Here is a 25,766-nt window from a genome sequence, read left to right on the forward strand (position 1 = left end):
AAGTCTTCCTTAACCAGTTTGGCCCAGATGAAACTCCCTTCAATGAGTGCTTGTAACTGACTGACGGAACACTCAGCTCAACAATTAATCCTGTAGTATCTGTTCATTTGATCATTTCACATTTCACGTGCCTGGCACTTAAATCTGCAGCAAATCCTCAGTTCCCAGGGCAGAGTTTAGCATCTCCCCCTCCTCTGTTGGGCCTAGCACAGAATAAGTATATACTAGACCTCAGCAGATAACTGTTAGTGAACTCTGGTTCCTCATTCAGCTCTCCATTCCCGGCTGAGTATTCCCCAATTTTTGAGCTTTTCCCCACAGAGCTAACTCAAACCTCTTTGGGCTCCAGTTTTCCCAAGTTCGTCTTTCCTTACAGAGCACCCACGCCCAACCCCAAGGCTTTCTGAGCATCCAACCAGGCTGAGAACAATGTCAGGATGACTTCATATGCCTTTGTTTATACACCCTCCCTGCTTGGTGCTGCTGCAGACTCTTGGTTGACTGAGGAGCCTGGGGAACAGCTTGCCAGCTCAGCTTCTGCCTTGCTAGCTCCACCTTCCACAGCCTAGATCAGGAGCCCGGACACCCTTCCAAGACCCTGGGACACTGGGGTCATTTACTTGCAACTTCTCTTTCTGCCTGAGGTCAAGTGACAACACCTGGAATAAATGGGCAGACAGGGGTACTTGGGCTCTGATTTCTCCCCAGGGCTCTGCCAGGGCTAGGAGCCCACCTTTCCAAGAGGCTAGCTTCCATGTGGGTCCCCCAGTGATCCTAGAACCCAGAGATAAATCAGAAATGAGTCTTGGTCTGAGGGAACCAGGCTGACAACTCTTCTGGGTCGCCTATCTCATTCAAAAAAAGTTCCTGCTTTATCACTGGGAATAAGACTGTCATCTCCACCCCCTAACAGAAACAGTAACCCAGATGCTAGGGCTGTACCCATTATCAGGAAGGGAGGGAGGGAGGGATAAATTAGCAATAGCTTCCAAAGAAGGCAGAGATTTCTTTGGAAACAAAAACCATCAGTTCCTAGGAAACATCCTAAGCTGGGGCTGGGCAGTCATCTTCCAGAACCATGAAGTACTGAGCCTCAGGCAAGATGGAACCAGATCCACCTACCTACTAGGAGAGACAGGATTGCACCTGGGAGAAGGCAGGGCAGACAGCCAGGACCAGCCTGACCCAGGCAGTGATGACCTCTCTCCCTTTGTCTCAGGACAAAGGAGACTCCTGTGTGTAGGTTTGCCTGGAGCCAGGTGACAGAGCAGGCAGCTATCTGGGCTCTCCTTGAATGCTGGCAGCCATGCTATCACCATTGGGGATGTGAGAGCTTTGGGACTTGGTTTAACCTCTCAGCAAGGCCCTCAGGGTGCCCTGTGGCAAATGCCTGTGTCTATGAGAAAGGCAGACCAAGCAGAGCCATGACACAGGAGCAAAGATGAGAGTCACCTCTGAGACCAGCCAGCTGAAGCAGTTGATGACAAAGCCAGCAGAAGGTGAAGGGAACAGGAGAGGAGAAGGAAGGGAATCTGAAGGAAGGAACCTGTCTCTCCAGGTTAGGGAGAAGGAAAGGGGAAGGGGGGGTCTTAAAAATCCATTTTATCAACAGACCAGCTGAAGACATTTCGAACCATTCATTAACTTTGAAGGTGACACTTAGCTAGCAGGGTGGGGTGGCTAACACCCCAGAAACAGATCAGAACAGAAGTGGCAGAATCCATTGAAGTTTCTCTTTAAAAAGGTGATGCTTCCCTAGTGCAGACAGTCTACCTAGGAGCCCAAACAACCACCCAAAGTGGGGAAAGACTGGCTAGGCAGAAATGATGTGGGGGTGTCTCCAAGGAAGGTAGATTGGACTGGTAAGGCTGCTACTGCAAAACCCATGCCAGGGAGTCATTCTTCCAAGTGCTGCAAAATGGGTCTGTTTACCTGAGAGCCCCCTACAGTCTTTTAAGAGGGACTGGGAGAAGTGAAGAGGGTACTTGAAATAACTAAGGGGATGGAGAACTGGTGTCTCAGCCGTCACTGCACGCCCCCCCTCCCCCCACCCCCGTCCCCTGCCACCAAGAACACCTGTCTAGACTCTGCTGGTCTGGTTTAAAGCCCAAAGTCCTCACCAGCATGTAGAGCAAGATGTATAGGTGGTGGGTCAGCCAGAAGCCCCGGAAGCTGCAGCGCCGGAAGTGGTGGGAGGCAAAGACATACATGATGGCCAGAATCAGGAGCAGCATGACTCCTGTGAGGCCTGCAAAATGAACACTGGGTGAAGAATAGAGGAACAGGCCCTCACAGAGGGGGCTTTCTGAGGTTGCCAGGGTCCCCTTTCCATGCCACCAGTCTAGGTAGGGGCCGGAAAGCCCAGCATCCTTCCCTCTTGCTCTCCCCGACACTACCAATCACAGGTGCCTTTCATTTCAGCAGACTTTACTTGTCCTTCATAGACCTTGTCATGATTTGTTATTTTCCAAACACCTGGATCATTATTTGTTTTATGCCTGTCACTTTCTTGACTCTCAGGTTCATAAGAACAGGGACCAGGCTAGGCCGATTCACCACTGAATCCTAGGGCCTCATGCAAGGCCTGGTACACCATGGGCATTATGGAAACTGTGCTGAGTGAATGAATGCACAGGGATGCCACCCTAGGCCCTCTGGACATTACAGGCCCTGCCCTCGGGGAGTCGAGGCTTGGTCAGCGTCTGGGCAGCATTCCACACGGCAGCCACAGCACAGCATATGAGCACTGGTACCGTTAGTGAGCAAGTGGGACCATGCTGTCCCTGCTTATCACTAGAGCCCCCCTGGGTGCCACCCAGACCTGGTGGGAGACCTATCCTCTCACAGGGATCCCAGGGGTGCAGAGGAGGGCAACACTGGTGCCATTCCAGAGAATAGCCCCTCAGGTGATCAAGGAGAGAGGCAGAAGTGGAAAAGTAGAGGTTAAGAAGGGATCTAGCCAAAGACTGTAAAGTCCTGAATGGAGAGAAGGGCATAAAAGCAGCCTAATCCACTGAACTCCAGTGTGCAGGAAAAAGCACTCTGTGAGGTTCAAGACAGATCGTTTAGGGATTTAAAAAAAATAAAAAACCAACATTCTGTGTTTCACAGAAAGGAGTGAGTGAAGAAAATGTGTTACCCCCAAGGAAGAAGACTGAAGATATAAATAGCTTCAAGAAGCATTTGAATACATTCACAGCTGATAGCTCTAAAATGGGCGATTATGGGGAGTTAGGAATATGCCCCTAAACAGCTCTTGTCAAGACAGACCATGGGATGAAGGGGGTGAGGTGAAGGGGGTGTCTGCCAGACTCCACAAAGAGCCTGGCCCCTCCCCCATGCAGCTGGGGCACAGCATACCTCAAAATCATAGTCATGGTAGGTGTGTGTGTTGGGGGTGGAAGGGTGTACTCCCATTCCTCAGATGAAGGAACTAGTTCAGAAATAGGGCGGGAGCCCAGCTAAGCTCCTGAGAGAAGGCCTGCAATGCAGAGTCTCCTACTGCCCAGGAGAGCGCTCAGAGCAAGGGGCAGAGCCTGGCTCACCATGAGGACCTAGAGTAGACTGAGCTGCTGCCCATGGGAGACAGAACCCAGAGCCTGGACCTCAGAGCCAGGCCTAGAAATTCACAGAGCAGAGAGGGCTCTCACCTGGTACGGTCTGGAAGAACCACCAGTAATACTTCTGGGGGAACTCAGACCTATGGGGAAGGGAAAAGAAGGAAGGATCCTGTGAGGAGATGTCTGAGACTTCCAGAAACGACCTTCCAGGGGAGGCACCCCGACCCAGCCACCAGTCTCCCTTTCTGCCAACTTGAGACTGGGGGCTTAGGCTCATCATTGTCCCATAAGCTTGAAGGTGACATACTCCTCTGAGCCAAGAGAATTTCTGTGAAGAATTCCTCCCCCATCCCTTGGCCCTGAGACACACACACTCACCCATTATCATGGAAGAGGCCAGGGAAGAGGCAGGAGAGGACGCTGAGTGGGCTGATGGAAAAGAGGTACACATTCACCACATGGCCTGCACTGTGTAAGACTGAGGAAGACCATACAGGGTGGGGGTGAGTCTGGGTCAGCCCATTGAGGGTGCGTAACCCATTCAGCCCAAGGGGGAGGACTCCAGACGGCCAGAGTTGGGGGCCTGAAGAAGGACCTGAGCAACATGGACTTCTGCTCTCTAATCAACCCCCTGTTCCTCCTCTGCCCCATATATACACCATCCATGAGAATAACTGCATGGGTCTGATATTATACCATTAGAAATTCATTCCTTTGGTTTCTCTCACAGAATTATGTTTTAAGACATAAAAACTGGGAGAGCACATACATCATATGTACGCATTCTGGGGTGTTAGTAACCGGTCAGTGGGAGGCTGGTGAGGTGTGAAGAGGCACTGGTGGTCCAGTGGGGGCTCCTGGGCTTACTTTATGGCATTGTGGGGGCTACCATCATCCAATAAGAAGGACATCTAAGATGCACACTCAAGTGCAGGTAGAGAGGAGGGAACTTGCAGAGGAGGGGAAGCCTGCAGGGGGCTTGAGGACATGGAGAGAATCCCCGGGACTCCCAGGCCCTGCCTGTGAGGATGATGGCAGTGGAGGCAATGAGGCGATGGAAGTCCACAGCGGCGTCGAAGGGCACGTAGCGGTTGAGGAAGGTCTCTCGCAGGAAGGTGATGAGGTTGCGGCACATAGTGAGCAGGATGTAAGAGAACATGAAAGAGATGCTGGCTGCTGTGCCCCGTGACAGGATGATGCCCACACGGGTGGTGTCTGTGATGCCCATGTGGTGAGCTGCAAAGGCGTAGTCTGCGGAGGGCCCAGGCGGGTGAGGCCACCACTGATGCCTGACAAGCCTTCCACAGTCTCCATTTAAGCAGGCCCCTCACCCCACTCCCCAGAAGGGCCTGCTTTCAGGGCTGTTGGTCACTGCTCTCAGGGCCTCCCACCCAGGGCTGTCATTGTAAGCCTGTCCCCACCACTGTCACTCACAGTAGGCCCTCTCCAGGAAAAGGCCCCCAGCGATGGTGTAGAACACGGCTAGGCAGCCGATGTGGCGCCGGTAGTTCTCCACAAAGCGCTTGAACTGCTGCACTGTCTGGTGACGACGGCTACGTTGAAACTTCTCTCGGTGAGCCTCGGTGAACAGCAGGGGCTGGAACGATGTTACCCTGGGAGATGGGAAGTCTTGACTCTCAGCTAAGGCAGACCCGCTCTCCAGAAGGGAGAAAGGAGCACTGAGTTACTCAAGCTAAGTAGAGTTCAGACCCCAAAGACTCCTCAATACCATACTCCTCAAGCTGCCTGTCACTGAGTGGATGGCTTGTTTCATCCCAGTGGGTGCACTCCATCTACCCCAGCTTCCACTCACACTCAGACAGCCCATTCTCCTTCCAGTCTGGGGCTCTCAACTCCCACCAGCACCATTCTCATGCTTTACTGGAGGCTCCAAGGACGCCTCTTCCAGGAAGCCTTCCCTGACCTCCCAGGCAGAAGTGAGCACTTCCTTGAGTTCTGAAACCCTTTGTTCTCAGCACTATTATAGCATTCATCAGTGGGACACTGTAACTATCACTGTATCAGAGAATCTTATCAGACTGTGATATTCTTGGGCAGGGACTATTCATCCTGCCTGCACCCCCAGTGCCAGCGCAGTGCCTGGCACCAAGTAATCGATGTATGAATGCTGAAGGGATGGATGAACTGCCTGGTCATAAGGGGAGAAGCAGCCGTACTTTTTGCCAAACCTCCGTCGAATTTCCTGGGGAGGGTCTGTGTCTGTGGGGCACTGCAGTTTCCATGGTGTCAGCTCCACCTCGACATCCACATTGCTGCGGGGACAGTGAGCGCTCACTCTGGGAGAGGACTAGGACAGGAATGAAGGAAATAGGATGGACCTTGGCTATCTGAGCCACCTGGTCCTCTGCTGCCCCTGGTCTGCCTCCAGACCCACTCTGTTGAGGAAGGGTCAGAGCTCTTAGCCAGGGAACAACAGGATTCCCACAGAGACCTAACCAGAGGATGAGTCGGATCCTAGGGGGTCCTGCCAAGATGTCAATACAGTTGTGCCATTCAAAAGGGCATCTGATCCAGGCACCAGGTGAGTGCTGAAATCCAGCAGGCTCTCTGTTCTTCTCCTTGAGCCAGACTATGTCTGCCTTTTTCTTTTTCTTTTTTTCCTTGTAAGGCCACCCCTGTGGCATATGGAAGTTCCCAGGGGTCGAATCGGAGCTGGAGCTGCCGGCTTACACCACAGCCACAGTACCACTGGACCCCAGCCACATCTGCGATCTACACTGCAACTTTCAGCAACACCGTATCCTTAACCCCCTGAGCAGGGCCAAGAATCAAACCCACATCCTCATGGATGCTATGTTGGGTTCTTAAGCTGCTGAGCCGCAATAGGAACCCCTGTCTGCCTTTTCCTAATTTGCATGAAGGCACTGCTAGTGAGGGTCCTGATCCTAATCATTCTGGGGAAAGGAAAGGCATCCCCCTGACCCCAGCCCTCCCCAAACATTCCCAGATGAGGGCTCACCAGAGCTTCTCCTGGCTGATGTAGGAGGCTCGTCGGCAGAGGTCCTTGATGACTTCAGGTACCTCCACCCCTGCAATGTAGAGCTGGGCTAGTGAGAAGCTCAGGGCCCAAGAGCCCAGGAGGACTCAGCTAAAATACCTAGTATCCACTCTATGCCCAGACACTATAGAGGGTCCCTGGCCAGTACCCTGCCTCTAGGTGCCCCAGTCTCAGCCTATGCCCCCAGTGGCAGCTAGATCCAGCCACAGGTGGTCAGGGAGAAGGCCTGAAACAAAGTTGGCTGGGCAGACTCCCCTGAGTGTGTTTCCTTCACACCCAGTTCTGGTATCAGGCTTGTGTGGTAGGGTTCAGGAGCTGTATGCAACGCCTGCTATGGCTACTCAGCCACAAAACCCTGCTAAAGAGCCTCCAGCTTAAAATCTCCCAGGAGGTAAATGTAAAATCCAGGTAGTGTAAGTATATATATGAGAAATCACTGTAAAATTCTTTTCACTTTTCTGCATTTGAAAGTGTATTTTCATAATAAAATGTTGCGGGGGTGGGAGGAACCTTCCCAGGAGCCGCCAGCACCGAGTGGCAGGGCAGGACTGAGCTGCAAATCCAGGTTCTCACAGTAGGCCTGGGCATCTCCAGGTCACTTCCAAGTGCTAATCCAATCTTGATTATCCTGGTTTACAGCCGCGAGGCCAAAAGTCATTAAGCTGAATTTAATGAAATGAGTATTTAATACAAAGTATAGATGTCTATCCTCTCAAATGGTTCAGCAAACAGCAAATGTGGCAAAATGGTAACAAATGGCAAGTCTAGGCAAAGGGTAAAAGGATGCTCCTTGTGCTATTCTTATACCTTTTCTGCAGATTCAGGATATTTCAAAGTGAAATATGGAGGAAACAGCAATTAAAAGTGAAAAAAAAATAGTACTCAACCTTCTACTTAATCCTCAACCCCCAATCCTGGTCCTCCCTCCATTCCAGGGGCTGGATGTCTCCAGGATTCTGGCCTGGGCTCACTTCCAGGCGCCTGTCCCTGTTCTGCCCTCGGGGCCCAAGTGCCTACGGCCCTGGCCCTCTGGGAAAGGTGGAAAATTGTAGCATCACAAGTGTTGGGTCTGCACTTTACCAGCTTTCCTTTCCAACCAGAGGCCCAGCCATGTCTTGGACGATTCGCCTCTTACCCATATCTGGGCTGCTCAGCCCCTCAAATTCTCATAATCCTGGGAGGGGCTGGATCTGGTCTCAACATGTCCTAGTGATGATCCCAGGCTGTGAATACACCGTAACAGCCTAGAGCAGGCCACAGGCAGTCCCTCTGCCTGCTACCTGCCCCCTCCTTACCCTGACTCTAGCCACCATCCACCTGTCTCAGACACAGTGGGGCAGGAAGAAGAGGGAGGGACAACAGAAGTAGATCTCCACATACTCAGCAAACATTTAATGAGCACTCCTCCAAAGGATAAAGCAGCGAACAAAACCAGAACAGCCCACCACCACCAGACACCAGACACCTCAGGTGAGATGGGTATAGTCTAGGTAGGGCTGTAACGAGGAGACCCTCATCCCCCCTGATCTGAGCAACACCACAGGGTGTTTGACAGGATAGCAGAATTCCAGCCACCATCCCCCACCACATCCTGACCCTGCCCACTCCACCAGCAGGGCGGTACTATGACTTTTCTGGGCTGTAGGCACTACTGCCTGCTTGCACAAAAAAAATCATATTTTATAATTATGTTGATCTAAAGAGGAATGTAATCCAGGCTGGATACATCACATATTTATTATTATTATATTTAGTCTTTTTTTTTCTGACTTTAAAGAAATGTAAGCATTTCTACGGGCTCCTCATAGTATGTGGGCCCCAGGCATGTGCCTGCAGTACCTAATGGGTAAGTCAGCCCTGCCCAGAAGGTCACCTGACCTTTGACACAGAGCTGTGTGAAGCGGAGCTCGCTGTCATGGTCCCGCAGCATGAAGTGGAAGTCCTCCCATGTCAGCTCCTGCTTGTCCTGGAAGCCAGCCTCCCGGAACATGGACTCCACCACCTCGGTCAGCTGGGCCTTGGACAGGCAGTTGTTGGAGATCTCAATGAAGGACCTGGGGCCAGGGGGAGAGGAGCCATCAGGCCCCAAGAAAGGTCCTGGGGCCTAGGCGCTCAGGCCTGCTGGCCATCCCACCAGGCCTTCAGAGCAGAGCCTACATGAAAGGACTGACCAAATCCTGAGCCCCCTCCTAGTTGTAAAGTCTCTGGCTATAATGGTGAGGATGGGGAGGCCCCTGCTCTTCACCCTCTTGCTTCCTGCTTCATGTCCCACCTCTCTCCACCCCCCTACCCCCAGTCCATATTCTCCTGGCTCTCCCAAAGGACCAACCTCAACATCCTAATGAACTCATCCTTGGAAATGAGACCATTCCCATCAAAGTCATACATGCGGAACATGAGGCGCGACTTCTCCTCGGGGGAGCCTGGGAAAAGGAGACCCAGTGAGAGCCCCAGCCCATCTGCCTAAACCCTGGGCAGGCCGGGAGTGGTCTCACACTAGAGTGACTCACTGCTGCACACAGCAAGGGGTCGCTCTGCTTTCTGGCCCCTACCAGGGCATTCCCAGATATCTGCCATGACTGGAGACCTGGCTCCAGTGCTTCTTTATCTCCAACAGGTCAGCTACACTCCAGCCCCTCCCACATCTTCCTATCTAGACAATGGCTCCCTTCTCTCCTACCTTTCATAAAGACCACCAGGATGTCCAGGAACTCTCGGAAGGACAGGTAGCCATTTCCGTCCTTGTCAGCCAGAGAGAACATGGACTCCACAAACATGTCCTGGGGCTTGAGGCCCAGGGACTCAGCAAACTCGGCCCGGCTCAGCTCACATGCCAGGGCCTCCCGCACCTTCTGTGATGAGTCCAAGGGCAGGGCCCCTGCATCCGCCTGGTCAATGTCTAGCACCTGCACTCGGGCAGCAGCAGAGGGTGGGAGAGAAAATGACAAGGCTTCCTTGACTTGAAGGCCAGCAGAGGTTCTTGGTTCTACCTTTCAAGGTGTCTGCCCAGCACTCCCTCCCCTAAGCACTACCTCATCAACACTCTGACTCATATGTTCTGCAGAGACCTGGACCCTTGGCATTAGCTGATTGGACGAGGGATGCACATCTGTTCCAAGCAGAAGATCTAGAATTGGGTCTGAGAGGTCCAGACCTGAGCACAATAGAAGGTGCGGACCACCCTGTTCCTTCAAGTGCTCAGAGACAGAGAGACAGAAGGAAGCAGGGGCACAGAAGCAGTCTGAGACAGGAGTGGCCTTGCTTGCTGATAGCTTTCCTTTTCCTGGTCCCTTCCAGGCCAGGTCATAGTCCTCCTTTTGGACTTTCTGAGACACCATTATGTCCTCAGAGTCAACTGCCCCTTTGTCAATTCTAGCTTGAGCAGGTTTCTCCTATCTCCAAAGGAGTCTGGGCTGAGAAAAATCCTCAGCTGGGTTGAGAAAGATTTGTGCTTGGGAAAGGGGAATTCTCATCACAGGCCATCTCCAGCCCCCTATAGCCCCCTAGCCCCTGGGGGCTGCCACAGCGTAAGAATAGACAGTGAGGGAAGCAGGGCACAGAACCTGTCTTTCCTGTCTATCAACAGGGGGCCCCTAGTCCAGGCCTGGCCATGATTTAATGAGCTAAACTTTGTTACTTCAAACAAGGTGCTTTAGTGGAAAGAGCCTGGGGCTGGAGGCAAGAGACCTGGGTTCATGTCCTAGCTCTGCCACCTGCTCACTGCATGACCTCAGGTAAGTCTCTTCAGTTGTCTGGCATTCATTTCCTTGCCTGCCCCACTTATTTCACAGGGTTATTGTGAGAATCAAGGAGAGCTTGTATGGAAAATGCTTTGAAAGCTGAAAGCACTGTGCAGATAGAAAGGATTGGCATCTACCCCAAAGATACAGTAACACACCCTCAGCTCTCAGCACAGGGAGTTCCCAGAGCCCTAGATCCCAAACTGAAAGGAGGTACCCAGGTCCTGCCTGGGCCCTGGCAATGAGTCATCCCAGCTGGGGTCCCTCCATTCTGGTGCATACTCAGGTTCAATTTGTTGGAGGAGTGAGTGACATGCCATGTTCCTGGCATATAATGAATGACCATTCAATGGTGGTTTCCCTCATAAATCTTCTCCCCAGCCAGCCAACCCTGCTCCTCCTCAAACAATTTTTTGCCCTTCCACTTGCACCTCTGTTCAGTCCTTCATGCTTTTTCCTTCTGAGCCAAAATTTTTCCAACTTTTTTTGAGCATTTGCCAAATCTCACCTCCGCCATGACTTTACACCAGCCTGAAGCCTCGCTACACTTTCTGAACTCCTAGACCACTTATTTCCTGAATCTCTTTTGTAGCTGTCATCCTTTGCCAGTTATCTTCCTTTCTACACTTGTCCCATCTTTCCACTGGGATGATAAACTTCCCCAGTGGTAGCCCATGATGAATTTATTACATTGCCCAAGCTTCTCCTCTTCACTGTTCGGCTCCTAGGCTGCCTGGGCATATAGGAACTTGAGTCCTTGCATTTCTCTTCCTATATTGCTTTCCCACATCCTCCTAATAGTCTCAGAAATCTTCAGGGTGGGCATTAATGTCCTATAGAGGCCTCTGGCAGCTGTGCTCTCCCAAGGAGGGGTGACCAAGGACTCTCACTGCCTCTCTACCCCTTACTGCTCATCTCACCCAGGCTTCTCTGCAGCCATCCGGGCAGGATGAGCTGAGTAAGGGCAGAAAAGTGGGCATCCCTGAGGAGAGAAGTGGCACATGCCAAAAAGCCCTTTTCCTGGGCACTGTCTCCCTGGAGTCTCATAGATTAGGATGGGAATGGGAAGTGAGCAGGAGCATCTCCTTACAGAAAGGTCAGGTGACTTGGTCAAAAATCACAGTAGACATGATTATTAGCTGAGAACTCAGGGCTTCTAACTTTCCCTGGAGTCACCCCATGGTCTCATGCAGATAGGGGCACCACCACAGTCAGACACGCAAGGACAGATCTGATCCCACATACACACCTGGGAGAAGAGGTGCCGGAAAAAGGTCTCCAGGAGGTGACTCCGCTGCTCCCGCGTCACAGCTGCCCTCATCAGCTCCTGCTCCCGAAGTTCCCACTCCTGGAAGCTCAGCCCACTCTCCTTCAGAGCGCTCTGAAGGTTTTCCACCATCACCTGCCGCTCCTCCTCCAGGTCAAACAGAAGCACCTATGGAGGGAGCAGTAGGGAGAGCAACCACATGTCAAGGCCTCATGAGGCCAAGAGCTTTACATGAATTTTGTTAGAGACAAGGGTGGCACTTAAGAGAACCCCTTCAAAAGAAATATTGTTATCTCCTGGGCTCAGTGAGTTAAGTGGCTTGCTTGTAGGCACAGGGGTATCGTTCAAGGCTCATCTGCAATTCCATTCTTCCCTCTTTGTTCCTTACTGGAGAAGAGAGGGGAAGGCAGAAGGCAGAGGTGAGTCAGAGCCAGAGCTGAATATCAGCCTCTGATTGAGCTTACTCCCTAATCTCTAACAATTCACTGGATCCTGCAAACTGGACATCAAAAAGAGTGCTTCACTTCTTTCAAGTACTCCCAGCTAGGGCCTGCCAGGGAGTCCTTAAAAAAGAAAAGGGCAGACTATATCTGCAAGGTTAAGAAGGGACTGTGGAGACCATGTCATCCAGCAGGCTCAGAGCAGGACAAACATGTTTAAATTTATCTCTCTATCAGGTACTACAGCCAGGGATTAGAAGCCAGAAACCCTGCCTGGCACAATGTTCCCTCCCCTCCACCTGGCTACCTTTCTGGCTCTGGCTGTGGACAAGGAGCCAGGGGCTGGCTAGGTCGTACCAGGTCATACTCCTTGGGGATCTTGAGCATCAGGGTGCGGCGTCCGTGGTTGCTGGACAGGATGAGGTTCACCTGCTGCGGGGGCCGCAGCTGGATGGTGCGGAGCACGGAGAGCCTGCCATCCATCACGTGGATCTGGCCTGGCTGCAGGTGCACAAGTACAGGCCGGCAGGGCTCCTTGCGGCCCTGCCATTCCAGTGCTGGAGAGAGACAGGGCTGGGTCAGCAGGGGCCTGCGTGGTGGGGAGGAAGAGGTCCAGCTCTGGGCTGGAGTTGGATCAAGGCCTCTAACCTCCTTGCCCCTTGCAGGATACTGAGGGTCATCCACTCCCGACAATCCCGCTATGCCTCTTGCCCATGAGAAGTATAAGTACCATTTTCTGAGTATTTACTATGTGCCCAACATTGCACCAAGTGCTTTGTATGAACCTCCTTTATTTAATCTTCATAAATCTATGAGGTAAGTGCTACCATTACTATCATTTTACAGATAAGAAAAAAATGTTTTGGAGAGATTAAAAAATTTGCCTAAGGTCCAACAACCCATAGAGGTGGAACCAAGTTTCCAAACCTCAGTGAGCATGACTCTAGACTTTCATTAATCACTTCTCTGTTGCCTGAAATTCTGGTGTGAGACGCCACATAGCAGCAGCTGTCAGGAATTTGTGTGTCATAGTAACCTTGTGAAATGTAGGCAGGGTCCTGTGACTCCTCCCCATGAGTCTATCACATTCTTTCTATTTGGGACCACTGGAAGGAGCTAAGGAAGACGGAGGACTCCAGGTCCAACTTCCACCTAATGTCTCTATGGCTCTTCTCACCTGCCCTAGCCTACCTGGAGGCCTAGAAAAGGGAAGCCTTTTCCTCAGGCTGCTGTGGGAAGTGGGGTCTATAGCCCAGAGTCATGTCCTCCCCACTCCCACCCAAGCCAGCCCCAGGCCTACCTTTCATGCCCCCCACGAGCTTCTCACACATGATGCTCTGGCGGTTCTGGACCTGGAGCCTCTTAAAATTTCTCCTCCGGAGCTGGGCAACAATCCAGGCACTGAGCAGGCTCACTGAGAGGGTAGAGGCAGTAGGATGCTCGGAGGAGGGTGGGGGTCTGGGGAGATCAGTGGCTTCTTTCCCAGGCTCCTTGGCAACACCCCCTGCTTTCTCACCTCCTAGGTTACCCACTCAATTGTCTCAAATTATGAAGCTCCCTGAGGGAGGAGTTGCTTTGGGAGGCTTTGGGTAGTATCTAAGGGGCCTGCCCAGCCTCCCCTGCTTTCATCACTCAGGTCCCTTCCCAGCCGGAGACTAAGGCAAGAGTCCTTGTGCCAGAGCCTGGACTCACTCCGCCAACCATGTCCCTCCTGCTCTGAGGTTTTCTTCATCTGCCCAAAGGAACAGTACCCTGCATGGCTAGTTGGTCGGTCATCGTTAATGGAAACACTCCAACCCCACCCCCTAGCTTCCACCTCTCGCCCAGCCCCTCCCTGCCCATAACTTTTACCCAGGGGGAAGCAGCACAGAGTCCCAATGGTGACCCCAAAGCCAAATCCACTGCCTTTAAAATAGTCCCGCATGATGAGGGGAGCACAGGCTGGCAGGTCCTCGGTGCTGAGCTGTCTTGGCTGTGGGCAGGGGTCTCCTGGGGAGACAAAGGAAGATATAATCCTGGGGGTTTCTGGGCCACAAGGATCACTGAGAAGGTTAGGGTGGCAGAAAGAGTTCTGAGTAGCAAAGGGCAGGGGGCTTCTCACCCCTACCATTGTACCAAGAATGTGGCATTTGCCCTCTTGGTTCGGTTCCTGGCCTTGCTCAGTGGGTTAAGGATCCTGTGTTGCCATGAGCTGTGGTGTAGTTCACAGACGCGGCTCGGATCCTGAGTTGCTGTGGCTCTGGCGTAGGCTGGCAGCTACAGCTCTGATTAGACCCCTAACCTGGGAACCTCCATATGCCTCAGGAGCGGCCCTAGGCAAAAGGCAAAAAGACAAAAAAAAAAAAAAAAAAGGAACCTCAATCTATCTCTCCTTTACACATATGTACACACACACACACACACACACACACACTCTTCCCTCATCATTGCTGTGGGATTAGGATATCCTTAAGATATTCTTACTGTACTTCGCCCTCCTCCTGTTACAACTATCCTGGCCAAAAGCTGGCCTCCTGTCCAGATCTCTCTGCTTCTCAGTCCTGCCCTTGCTTGGGCACCTGCTGGAGTTGTGGAGAAGGGAACGTACACAGCTGTATGTGGCCACCCAGGACCACAGTTCCCAAGGGCAGAACCACACCTCACTGTCCTCCTTGGAATCCAGCCTCACTGAAGCAAGCTTACAGCTGAAGAGGGATGAGGCGCCAGACCCCAATCCCTGCCAAGTGCCCCCTGGCCACTCACCAGCATGCCAGAAAAAGACGTTGGGCTGCAGGGCACCAGGGGTCATGTTGGTAACAGCTATTAGAACATCCCGTAGGGAAGTGTTTCTGATCTCTGCGATCTCTTTTTCAGAGAATAGCCTGGAAGTGGGAGAGGTGGGGAGCTGTTGAGGTGAGAGAGAGAGGCAGGCCCCCAGGTCCAGAACTCAGAGGAAGAAAAAGACCCAGAGGGGTTGGGGAAGGAGTGATGGGAATCAAGGGCCCATGGGTGCTGTTTACAGGCTGAGGTAGAGTCTAAGGCGGGAATCCAGGTGGGCCTTACCCATTCTTGGTGTTCTCAAACCAGTAACGGTCACCATCCCTCAGTCGCACAAATTGATCGAGGACAATTGTGCTGAAGAGGGGTCCAGGGTCCCCATAGCTCTCCAGGAGCCCCCCAGAGAGTAGTTCCAGCCGGGACAGGTCCTGGTTGTACAGAGCAGCTGTGGCCTCCAGCACCTGGGGCCAAGGGACAGGAGTGAGTGCAAAGACCTAGCACCTGCCCTCTGGCCAAGAGGTGGCTCCCAGGGATCAGCTTCAGGGATAATCATAATAAATGACAGTGATAATAACTCTCTTATCTCTGGGTACTGCTTTGAGTGCTTTCCATATGTTAATTCATCTACAAGAACTCTTTGACAGATTCAGCTGCCTATTTTATAAAGTTGGAATGAAACAGGCAGTCAGTCCCCTATGTTACTTGTTTTGAAAGGTATGAAAGTTGAAGGGTCAAAATCAGCACAAATGATGAATGGTAGAAAAGGTTTCTCTTCTTTAGAGGTAAAAAAAGTTTTTGAAAATCAAATTCCTGCATATACACTGCCTTTTATTTTATTTTTTTATTTTGTCTTTTTAGGGCTGCACCTGTGACATATGGAAGTTCCCAGGCTAGGGCGAACCAGAGCTACAGTTGCTGGCCTATACCACAGCCACAGTATTCAGCATCCAAACTATGTCTGCGAACTACACCACAGCTCATGGCAACACTGGATCCTTAACCCACTGAGTGAGGCCAGGGATCAAATCCAAGTCCTCATGGATACTAGTAGGGTTTGTTATTGCTGAGCCACTACAGGAACTCCTATGTTGCCTTTTAGAGAGAGTCTTCAACAGTATATGAGCGGTATTGTCTACCTGACCTTTACTTTAGTTCTTTTCTCCACAGGCAAATAAGCACTTAACCAGCTAAATTCCAGTGAGGCCCAGTTGAAGTTAAAGATTTGCTACTTTTGGGTACAGCTGTTGACTCCTATCTACCTACTGATTTTATAAAGTTTATAAGCCCCATGTGCACATCATTTCTTTACAGCCTTTCAACAATCTGACAAAATAGTAAGGGAAAAAGCAATTAAATAGGCACAAAATTGTAGAAGCACTGCTGTGCCAAGATGCTAAGACAGCTAAAACTGGTCTGTTGGCTGGCAGTCAATGCCACTTGCCTAGGTGACAGCTCAGGGTATGACAGGGGACGCCCCAAAAGCAGCTCAAATATCACTGCACAAAAGTATATGTTGTTCCTGAGTCAGGAACCTTCTAAGCCAATTTAGGGAGCTGTTGGGAAGAGTAAAAGAGTAAATGGTATGAATGCTATTAAGTGCCTCACATGCAATAGATGCTCAATAAACACTTGCTGGATCTGCACAGTCAGAGTCTAAAGCTTAATTCTGCTGGTTTGGTAACCTCCATCCTGGTGTATGATACTGGAAAAAGTGACCTGGGGGAGCCCTGCCCCTCTCACCAGGTGCTTGTCTCTGGTGCCTGTGTCTTGCTGCCCATCTTCCATATCTCAAACCAGTGTGCCCTGGTCCTCCCACCCTGCCCTCTGGGTCCCAACCCTCCTCACAATGCCATCACTCCGGGAGAGTGCAGGGTTGATGTCCTGCCATCTGGTAACTGGAGGAAGGCCCAGTCTTGCCCTGGCCTTCGTGTAAGAGGGCAGGCCCAGATCCCGGCCCCGCTGCAGGCAACTGGCCAGGTGGTCTGTGCGAGAAAACTTCAGTGGCCCAGGCCAGAAATCTGGGGATGAGATACCAAAGAGTCTGAGGGAGCTCCTCTAGCCCACGCCCCAGGTGCCAGCCAGCCCCAGGGGGGCCTGAGCATAGAGAGGGAGCAGTGGTCAGCAAATCAGAAGCTCTCAGCAGTGAAAGGATGTAGGCTCCCAGACCTGGGCACCCCTCCCTGCCTGGCCCTGGAGGTCCAGCTGAACCTTCTCCCAGGGGCCAGAGGTGCATTGCAGGAACAGTCTCAGCCTCACCTTGCACATCCTCAACCACCATGTGGTCCTCTCGCTCAGCAATCTGGGAGGCCATACCCAGCAGCAGCGCATCCACATCTTCAGCTCTTTGTAGGTTTGGGTGCTTTGGGGAGTGGGGAGGGGAGAGGGATGTGGCTAATGAGGCTAGAGGTTGGGCAGCTAAGCTCCCTCCACCTACACAGTCTGTGTTCTGGGTCCACCAAGTCCCACTGTTTGCTCCTATAATCACCCTCTTCTACAGGGTGATTCCCCACTCAGGGTGAACAAGGTACCCATCCAAAGCCCATGCTGCTAGGACACAGGTCTTCATAAGCACAAGGGATCTAAAACTTTACTTCTCTTTTAGGAAATTTGATGGTATGGTTGACAAAGGCACGAGATCTAGGTCTCTCTGAGATCAGGACCTCTCTGAACTCAGTGTTCCTGCCTTCATGAAAAGGGCATTAGGGATTAATAAAATAATAAAATAAGTAAAATTAAAAAGGGATTAACAGGACAAAAAGGTCTCTTACAACTCAGCTCCATGACTCTGATTCTATGCTTTCCTCTTCTCTCTTTCCTCCCACTTGCCTTCCCCTCTTATGGACACTCTACAAAGAGTATCTGATTTTGCTTTTAAGTCAGTGCTCTTCACCCATACTGGCCTGGTTCAGATGGACAGATTATCCCTGGTAATCTCTCGGAATCCCTCCCTCCACCTTCCCCCAACACACGCACACATTCATGTGCTGCCCTGGGTGTGTCTAATTGGGAAGTTTCCTGGGGAGCTGGGGTATCCCAGTGCTTACAGGAGACCCGGAGGTATCAAGGAAGCAGGAAAACCTAAGAGGAAGCAATGGACGTAGAGCCACACATGCACAGTCTCCTCTATGCCTCAAACAGCCCTGAGGTGGGGGTGGAGGGCTGACAGGTGGAGGGCTGACGTTTGACAGTGTACAGCTACCTGGTCATTGCAGACATTGGGAGGGGAGATGGCTGAGGCGCCCCAGGCTTCCTCTTCCACCCCAGCTCAGCCCAGCTGGATGCCTCAACCCTCCTTCCCACCTTCACACACCTCAAACACAAACACACCCACACCACAACATACACATATACCCATCCACATATGTGTCCCCAGCCCTGACCTCTCGGCTCCAGTAGCTGTTGCAGACCCGGAGAGCTCTGGAGACACTTGAGTTCCTATTGATGACCCCCTGGAAGTGGCAGCTGGCGTTTCTGAAATGCAAGGAGCAGGTTAGTGGTGACTGAGCCTATGAAGCCCTAAAGTCCGGCATCAGCTCTGGTCTCCAAGGCTAGAGGCAAGGGCCCCAGGCCATTGCTTCCTTGAGGTGGTATGTGTTCAGGGTAGGTCCTGAACAATCTGATTTTTCAAATGTCCCTCTCCCCACATCAGATCAGACATCTAAAAATGTAGCCTATAGTTTGCCACATTCCTCCCTCTCTCTCTTCACATATATATGTAGGTAGATAAATAGAGAAATATAGATATATAAAATCTGCCAACTGAAAGAAAAAAATCCACAACATAAGAGTTATGAGTTTCAATTTTATTGGTGGACCTTACTGAGAACTATAGCCCAGGAAACAGCCTCTCAGTAACTGAGGGGACTGCTCCAAAGAGCATACATATATGATTTTGGTTAGGAAATGGGTTGCAGTCAAGCATACATCTCAGTAAAATGATATTGCTGGTCACAAGGATCAGATATATTAGTTAATGATTTTGTGTTTTACTATGTATGGGAAGATGCAAGAATCTGGGTTCATTACAATTTTTTTCTTGAGCTATCTCTGTCTTTCTACCTGCTTTTTTTTGGTTTGTTTTTGTTTTTTTATAAACTGTCTTTCTGTTTTTCTAAAGCGCAGAGTGCCTTATCCTGTTTTTTGTCCTGAATTCCTTTACACAGTGCACTGTCAGAAGGCAGCTTTAGTGACTAATGACTTGATCCTTGCAGAAGTGAACAGTGGGAAACATTCTTTATATATATAAATATATAGATAGACAGATATACACATTCTTTATATATGTATATAAATTACAAAATTTAAAACAGATTAATTATTCTTTTGAAATTACTTGTTTATGGATAACTCAATTACTGCAATTTCTTGACCATCATCAGCCATATCCTGAATTGGCTCTTGAATAATGTAAAATGGGTTTTTTTTTTGTTTTTTTTTTTTGTCTTTTTAGGGCTGCACCTGTGGCATATGGAAGTTCCCAGGCTAGGGGTCGAATCAGAGCTGTAGCTGCTGGCCTACACCACAGCCACAGCAACACAGGATTCAAGTCAAGTCTTCAACCTACACCACAGCTCACGGCAACGCCCAATCCTTAACCCAATGAGGAAGGCCGGGGATTGAACCTGAGTCCTCATGCATACTAGTCAGATTGGTTACCATTTTGCCAGGGTGGAAACTCCATGAATCATTTAAAATTATAATGCAATTGTTAAAAAAAAAAAAAAAAAGACTGGCCTGCTTTGCTTTATATTCTTTTTTTTTTTTTTTTTGGTCATGCCTGTGGCATGTGGAAGTTCCCAGGCCAGGGATAGAACCCTCGCCATAGCAGTAACCTTTGCCACAGCAGTGACAACTCTGGATTCTTAACCTGATGAGCTACCAAGGAACTCTTATATACTTTTAATGTAATATATGTATTTTTAAAAGTTCCATTTTCATTTTTTTTTTTTTGTCTTTTTGCCATTTCTTGGGCCACTCCCGCGGCATATGGAAGTTCCCAGCCTAGGGGTCGAATTGGAGCTGTAGCTGCCAGCTGAGCCGCGTCTGCAACCTACATCACAGCTCACAGCAATGCCGGATCGTTAACCCACTGAGCAAGGGCAGGAGTCGAACCCGCAACCTCATGGTTCCTAGTCGGATTCGTTAACCACTGCGACGGGAACTCCATCCCTTTTCATTATTTTGGAGCCAATATTTTTCTTGAGCTTTCACACATTTTTAACTGTAATTCCTTCTAAAGGCTAATAAGCCCCACTTCCTCAGCTTATAGCTAAAAATGCCCCCAGGAGTTCCCGTCGTGGCGCAGTGGTTCACGAATCCAACTAGGAACCATGAGGTTGCGGGTTCGATCCCTGCCCTTGCTCAGTGGGTTAATGATCCGGCATTGCCGTGAGCTGTGGTGTAGGTTACAGACGCGGCTTGGATCCCGCGTTGCTGTGGCTCTGGCGTAGGCCAGTGGCTCCAGCTCCGATTCGACCCCTGGCCTTGGAACCTCCATATGCCGCGGGAGCGGCCCAAAGAAATAGCAAAAAGACAAAAAAAAAAAAGATTAAAAATGCCCCCAGTGTAGTGCCAATATCTGAGGTTCAGACCTACAGACTTCCTGACTCACCCTCTGAACCTCGATTTGCTCATCCTTAATTGGGGGATTAATATCTAAATGAGCTGCAGGAAAGTGGACACGAAGGTGCTTAAAAGCTACAATGATGTATGTTTTTAAACAACTGTTGGTCTTCTTCCCCTACATATTCACTGTTCCCCAGGGGAATGGGCACACTTCAAACTGATAAGCTTGTCCTGAGGGCTCCTAAGGGCAGATTTTTCTCAACTGTCACCTTCCCCTTCCAAACACACAAACATCGAAGCCCCTCCCTCACCTCATGTAGACGCCAGGGGGCACCATGGTGGAGAAGAACTGCTCAGAGGCTGCCAGGAACTCTGGGGAGATGCTGGGGTCCAGGAAAGGGCGGTATCCTTGGGGGTAGTGGAAATGAGAAAGAGGACTGGTAAAATTTAGCCCTTAAACCACCCAACCTTCTACCAGACACACACCATAAAAGCTCCTACAAGCTCTCCATCCTCCCTCCCCTTCCTCTCACCTGCATACTCCTGTGGCATTTTCCGCAGAAAGCTGGGCAGCCACTCATACATAGTGATGCTCTGAGGGTCAAGAGAGGGGAAAGGGGAGGCCAGCGCTGGAGCTGCTGTCCTGAAGGCATCTGAGCCCAGGGAAGGCCTAGGTGGGAGATGAGGACCAGGCTGGGGCAGTCAGGGGAGAGTCACTCAAACAGGAGAGGGGCAGAGGTGCCTGTCCCCCACAAGGAACCAGGGGGTCGCGGAGGGCGACAGCTAAACAATAATCACTGGGAAATCTCTTGTCTAAGTAGCGTTTTGCCTCCTTGTCATTTTCAGGGAGACAGTAGCTCTCGGGGAGGGGTGTTTCTCTGTGGGGTTGTGCAAGGAGGGACGGCTCTGGGGACCAGGACGTGGGCGAGGAGCCTTGCGACTGACCTGGTAGGTGGCGATGACCCTCTTGCGCGCGTGCTGGAAGAGCTCCTCGTCCCCCCAGAGCGGGTGCTCGCGGGCCAGCTTCTGCGCGCACAGGTTGTGGTAGCGGAACCAGAGCAGGCCCAGCGCCTGCAGGAAGGGCTCGCGGTTCCCTTGCTCCGCCCCGAAGGCTGCACGCGCCGCGGGGACGCAGGGGAGGAGGTGAGCGCCGGTGGGACCGAGGCGGGTGCACCTCGCCGACCCCCGGCCCGCGTCCCCGCCCGGCCTCACCGTACAGCCCCTGCGGTCCGCGCTGCCCTGTGGCAGGGTCGGGCGGCGTCCACATGAAGAGCGGGTCCTGCGCCTGGCGGGGGAAGGCGGGGTCGGGCCCCGACGCCAGCTGCCCCCCGGAGAAGCTCCGCAGCTCGTCGCTCCAGGAGTGCGAGGAGCCATAGATGGCGCTGCCGTCCAGCCAGCCCGTCACCTCGTTGGTCTGCGGGGACGGCGGGAGCGGAGGTGGGGGCTGAGCCGGGGGTCGGATGGTCGAGGCGGGTCAGGGAGGGCGAGGGTCGGGCGCGGGTGGAAGCCTCTCCCCACCTGCCTCGGGTCCGGTCCCCCAGCCCTGCCGCCTGCCCTGCTCACCAGGTCCCGGGGGTTGCTGGGGCTCTGTCCGGTGTTGGGATCCCAGCGGCTCCTCTGGAAGGGCAGCACCACGTCCCCGCTCTTGTGCGGGTCGAACACGGGGTCTCCGGGCGGGATGTGGATGTTGAGGAACTCGGCTGGGCAGCCAGGCTTTTCAATGCTCACCAGGTCCGAGAGCACGTGGTAGCCTGCCCGCAACAGGGGAGGGCGTGGTAGGGCCACTCAGCCATGTATTTGACCCCCTCACCCCTTCCTTGAAGCTTCAAAAGCCTCAACAGCCATTATGGGCAAGTCTAAGCCTTGACCTCCCCACCCCTTCCCAAACTTCTGTCCAAACTGTTTTCATTGTCAGTAACTGGGAGGTGCCCAGTGAGGGTGCCTAGGCAATAGGGCTGGCAGCACCTGCTCTGACATGCAGCTGGGAACAGCCTTCCTAGAGGCCTTGCCAGCCTCAGTGGGACACTGGAAACCAAATGTGGCACCATGGATGGCCAGCAGGAGTCAGTCACTGTGGTCAGGGTGGCTCCCATTTTGCCAGTTCACCCCAAGTGGTATTACCAGAATCAGAACCTTGCCCTGAACCTGTCCTAGGAGCCCCAGGGGCAGAGTGAGAACAGAGTCCCACCAAAAGTCCCTACCAGATTATTTCCATGCTCCTCTATCCCCACTCCCATCAACGGCTCAAGGTGGGGGCAGATCCCTGTCTCCCCTAACCAGACATTCTCCCCCTGCTCCCACACCTACCCCAACCCATTGCCTCCCCTTGCATTTCTCAATCCCTCCCTCAGACCCTCCATCACTTCTCTCTCTCACTCCCTGACTCCCCCCTCGGACCCAGAGGTGCCCAGCTAGTCCTACTGGCCTCCTTTCCCCAGAGGTTGAGTCCTTTACCAAAGAAGACCCCCAGCACTGTGCGGTTTCTCAGGGAGGCCTGCCCTGCAGGGCCCCTCATGGCGGTGTTGCTAAGGTCTCGGGGGTTGGGCAGGTGGGGCTCTCCCAAGGGCTGGTACACACCATCTGCATAGCTGGCTGGAACCAGGCGCTGCAGCCGAGAGCCTAGAGAAGCAGGGGCAAGGACAAGGATGAACCCTCAGGGAGGCCCCCCTGACCTCTCTCCCAGGCTCTCTCCATATCACAGATCCTAAAACTTAGGAACGGGTGAGCCTTTGCTGATACCTGCCAGCCCTTGGCCCTTAGCAGTGGATACCACCCTGATCCTGGGGCTCTGTCTCCACTTGGCTCTCACTTACCTTTGCTGCCCCACTTGTGCTCCATGAGGTTGTTGTACCACCCATCAAATCGCTGCACCTCCCATGAAATGGAGTTCCGAGCTCCTGTGCAAGAACAGAGGGAAGGGGCAGTTTGAATAAGTCAGTACATGAGAGCACAGGCAGGCCTGCAGGATATGGGTCTTGTGGGGCTGGCACTTGGAGCAGCAGAAAGTGGACAACAAGCACAGTGTGGGAAGTAGGGTACAAAGGGAGATCACCCAGGACAAAGTGATGCCCAAACTCAAGCTCAATTTTTAAGGCTATTCAGTGAGGAAAATACGGCCGGGAGCACTAAAGCAGTGGTAGCCAGTGTGTGCTGATAAGTGGCCTCAAAGAGGAAGAGGAGGGTGAGGAGAACAGTGGCGATGGGTAGGGAGCTTTCTACTGCTATCACACCTTTGCTCCCTGGGGGACACAGCAGGACAGAAACTACTGCCAGTCCTAAAACATCATGCAGAGCAAGGACCAGCCACTCTTCCACCTAGGCAAGGAAAGACATGTCATTCCGTGACTCATTCCTGGGCAGGGGCCTATTGAGCAGAGCCCAGAGTAAGGGCATGAGCCATGGGCTGTGGCTTTGAGGCCTGCTGCTGCTCTGGTCTTTTCCCTAGTTTCTTGGGTGGGATCAGGGACCGCCTGGTCATGTGGATAACCTTGCCACCTCCTCTTCCAAGTCATCATGTTCCCCATATAATTCCTCCTATTGACCCTATTATATTCTCCAAAAACTAGGGTCTAGGAGGAAGCACTCAGCTGTTGAAGGATGAACTCAGGCAGTGGGGGCAGAAGGAATGATCCACAATCAGAGATGGAGCAAGAGTCCTTTTGGTCAGTAAAACAGATGACCAGCCAGATTCCTTTCCCCAAACTAGGAGGCTATAGGGCTAAGGCTCCCTCTCTGCTTACCTCAGAGAACAAAGAAAAGGACTCTCAGCCAGAAAGACCCATCCCTCTAGTTATCTCTCCCCTTAGATCAAGGACAGGATCTCAGAGCTACTTTCCTGCCCCATGCTAGAGGAGTACTCCTGTGAGTGCCTACATACACTCACCAGGGGGTCTGAGAGGGAAGAGGACTCAGGGCCTGATGTTGGAGCAAAGAACTAAGGATCCAGGACTTGGGGCAGGAACTAGGGCAGCCACATACATGTGATCTCTAAAATAAGATGAACTGGTGGCAGAACAAGGAAGGCACCTCTTGGGGAAGGTATAGGGGAGAATGCTTCTTGGGAATAAGAGCCAAAACCTGGGGGAAAAAAGGGAACTCCAAGGCCAAGGCAAGGAGAGGACTGGGAGGAATGAGAATGTGAGCAGTTTTGGCCAGGGAGAAGCTGCAGGAGCCATCTCACCATCCTATTGCCTCCAGCCAAGACTGATCATTCCACAGATCTCTGCTTTCCCCTCTTGCATCCCCACCCCGATGATCAAGGACTTGCTCTTTTAACCTAATTTGTGGTACCTTAAGCCCAGTTTTCTCCTCAGAGACCCAGACTCTAGACAGAGGCCTCAGATTCTAGTAAGAGGCTGTCCAAATCTGAAGTAACAAGACGAAACTCAAGGATCTTGTTGGGTTTTGTTTTTATCATATTGCCTTAAAACATTGTTGGAGTTCCTGTCGTGGCGCAGCGGAAACGAATCTGACTAGGAACCATGAGGTTTGGGGTTTGATCTCTGGCCTCGCTCAGTGGGTTAAGGATCCAGAGTTGCTGGGAGCTGTGGTGTAGGTCACAGACATGGCTCGGATCCCACATTGCTGTGGCTGTGGCTAGGCCAGTAGCTGTAGCTCTGATTCAACCCCTAGCCTGGGAACATCCATATGCCATGGGTATGGCCCTGAAAAGACAAAAGACAAAAAAGTAAAAAAATAAAAAAACTAAAAAGAAACACTGTTGACTTCCTTTGGGTCCAATCCGATTTCAAGATCCTTTTCTATCTTGTGTGTCTAATCAATTTTTTCCACTATGAGGTCAGGGGTCCTTACTTTATTTTATTTATTTATTTACTTACTTATTTATTGTCTTTTTGCTTTTTTAGGGCCGCTTCCTGCGGCACATGGAGGTTCCCAGGCTAGGGGTCTAATTGGAGCTGTAGCCGCCAGCCTACGCCAGAGCCACAGCAACGTGGGATCCGAGCCGCGTCTGTGACCTACACCACAGTTCACAGCAACGCCGGATCCTTAACCCACTGAGCAACGGCAGGGATCGAACCCACAACCTCATGGTTCCTAGTGGATTCGTTAACCACTGCGCCACGATGGGAACTCCTGGGGGTCCTTACTTTATGAAGAAAGAGAGAAGATAGAGGAGAGAGAAAGGAAGGGTCCCCAGATTACAAGGAATAAAAAGGGAAGTGCTGACACAGAAGCTGAAGGCTCTCTAATTCTGTGTATTTGGGGAAATTTTTCATTCCATTATCTACCCATCTAGTGCACACGCTTGAAATGAGCACCCATCCTGTGCGGCATGCTGTGTTAACTGAGGACTAGGGATGCAGAGGTGAATATGACACAGCTTCTGTGCTTGGAGGATCCCAGAGGATGCTGGTTTCCTCTGCCCCTAGCCATGCTTCTCCTCCAATCTGTACTCAC

General features: G+C 51.7%; 1 protein-coding gene across 5 annotated transcripts in view; it reads right to left on the bottom strand.

Moving 5' to 3' along the window:
* The window catches only part of DUOX1 (dual oxidase 1), a 30,707-nt gene that overhangs the window by 4,874 nt on the left and 67 nt on the right, over positions 1-25,766 (bottom strand). Inside the window, exons 2-28 of one of the 5 annotated variants that reach the window (XM_047766463.1) lie at positions 23,162-23,245; positions 22,803-22,967; positions 21,912-22,099; positions 21,561-21,762; positions 21,294-21,460; positions 20,882-20,942; positions 20,660-20,756; positions 18,164-18,254; positions 17,040-17,142; positions 16,629-16,801; positions 15,069-15,244; positions 14,769-14,887; positions 13,878-14,015; positions 13,327-13,440; positions 12,384-12,583; positions 11,569-11,754; positions 9,260-9,485; positions 8,909-9,002; positions 8,458-8,633; positions 6,541-6,610; position 6,298; positions 5,738-5,868; positions 4,995-5,173; positions 4,581-4,811; positions 3,939-4,038; positions 3,651-3,700; positions 2,121-2,248 (exon numbers count right to left, since the gene is read on the bottom strand). In XM_047766463.1, coding sequence (XP_047622419.1) covers positions 2,121-2,248; positions 3,651-3,700; positions 3,939-4,038; positions 4,581-4,811; positions 4,995-5,173; positions 5,738-5,868; position 6,298; positions 6,541-6,610; positions 8,458-8,633; positions 8,909-9,002; positions 9,260-9,485; positions 11,569-11,754; positions 12,384-12,583; positions 13,327-13,440; positions 13,878-14,015; positions 14,769-14,887; positions 15,069-15,244; positions 16,629-16,801; positions 17,040-17,142; positions 18,164-18,254; positions 20,660-20,756; positions 20,882-20,942; positions 21,294-21,460; positions 21,561-21,762; positions 21,912-22,099; positions 22,803-22,967; positions 23,162-23,245 — 3,650 coding nt within the window. Of the gene's footprint in view, positions 1-2,120; positions 2,249-3,650; positions 3,701-3,938; positions 4,039-4,580; positions 4,812-4,994; positions 5,174-5,737; positions 5,869-6,297; positions 6,299-6,540; positions 6,611-8,457; positions 8,634-8,908; positions 9,003-9,259; positions 9,486-11,568; positions 11,755-12,383; positions 12,584-13,326; positions 13,441-13,877; positions 14,016-14,768; positions 14,888-15,068; positions 15,245-16,628; positions 16,802-17,039; positions 17,143-18,163; positions 18,255-20,659; positions 20,757-20,881; positions 20,943-21,293; positions 21,461-21,560; positions 21,763-21,911; positions 22,100-22,802; positions 22,968-23,161; positions 23,246-23,578; positions 23,664-25,766 lie in introns of all 5 variants that reach the window. The other 4 variants (XM_047766461.1, XM_047766458.1, XM_047766459.1 and 1 more) reach the window with 4 other exon arrangements.

The sequence above is a fragment of the Phacochoerus africanus genome, chromosome 2 (assembly GCF_016906955.1).
Source record: "Phacochoerus africanus isolate WHEZ1 chromosome 2, ROS_Pafr_v1, whole genome shotgun sequence".
NCBI lineage: Eukaryota > Metazoa > Chordata > Mammalia > Artiodactyla > Suidae > Phacochoerus > Phacochoerus africanus.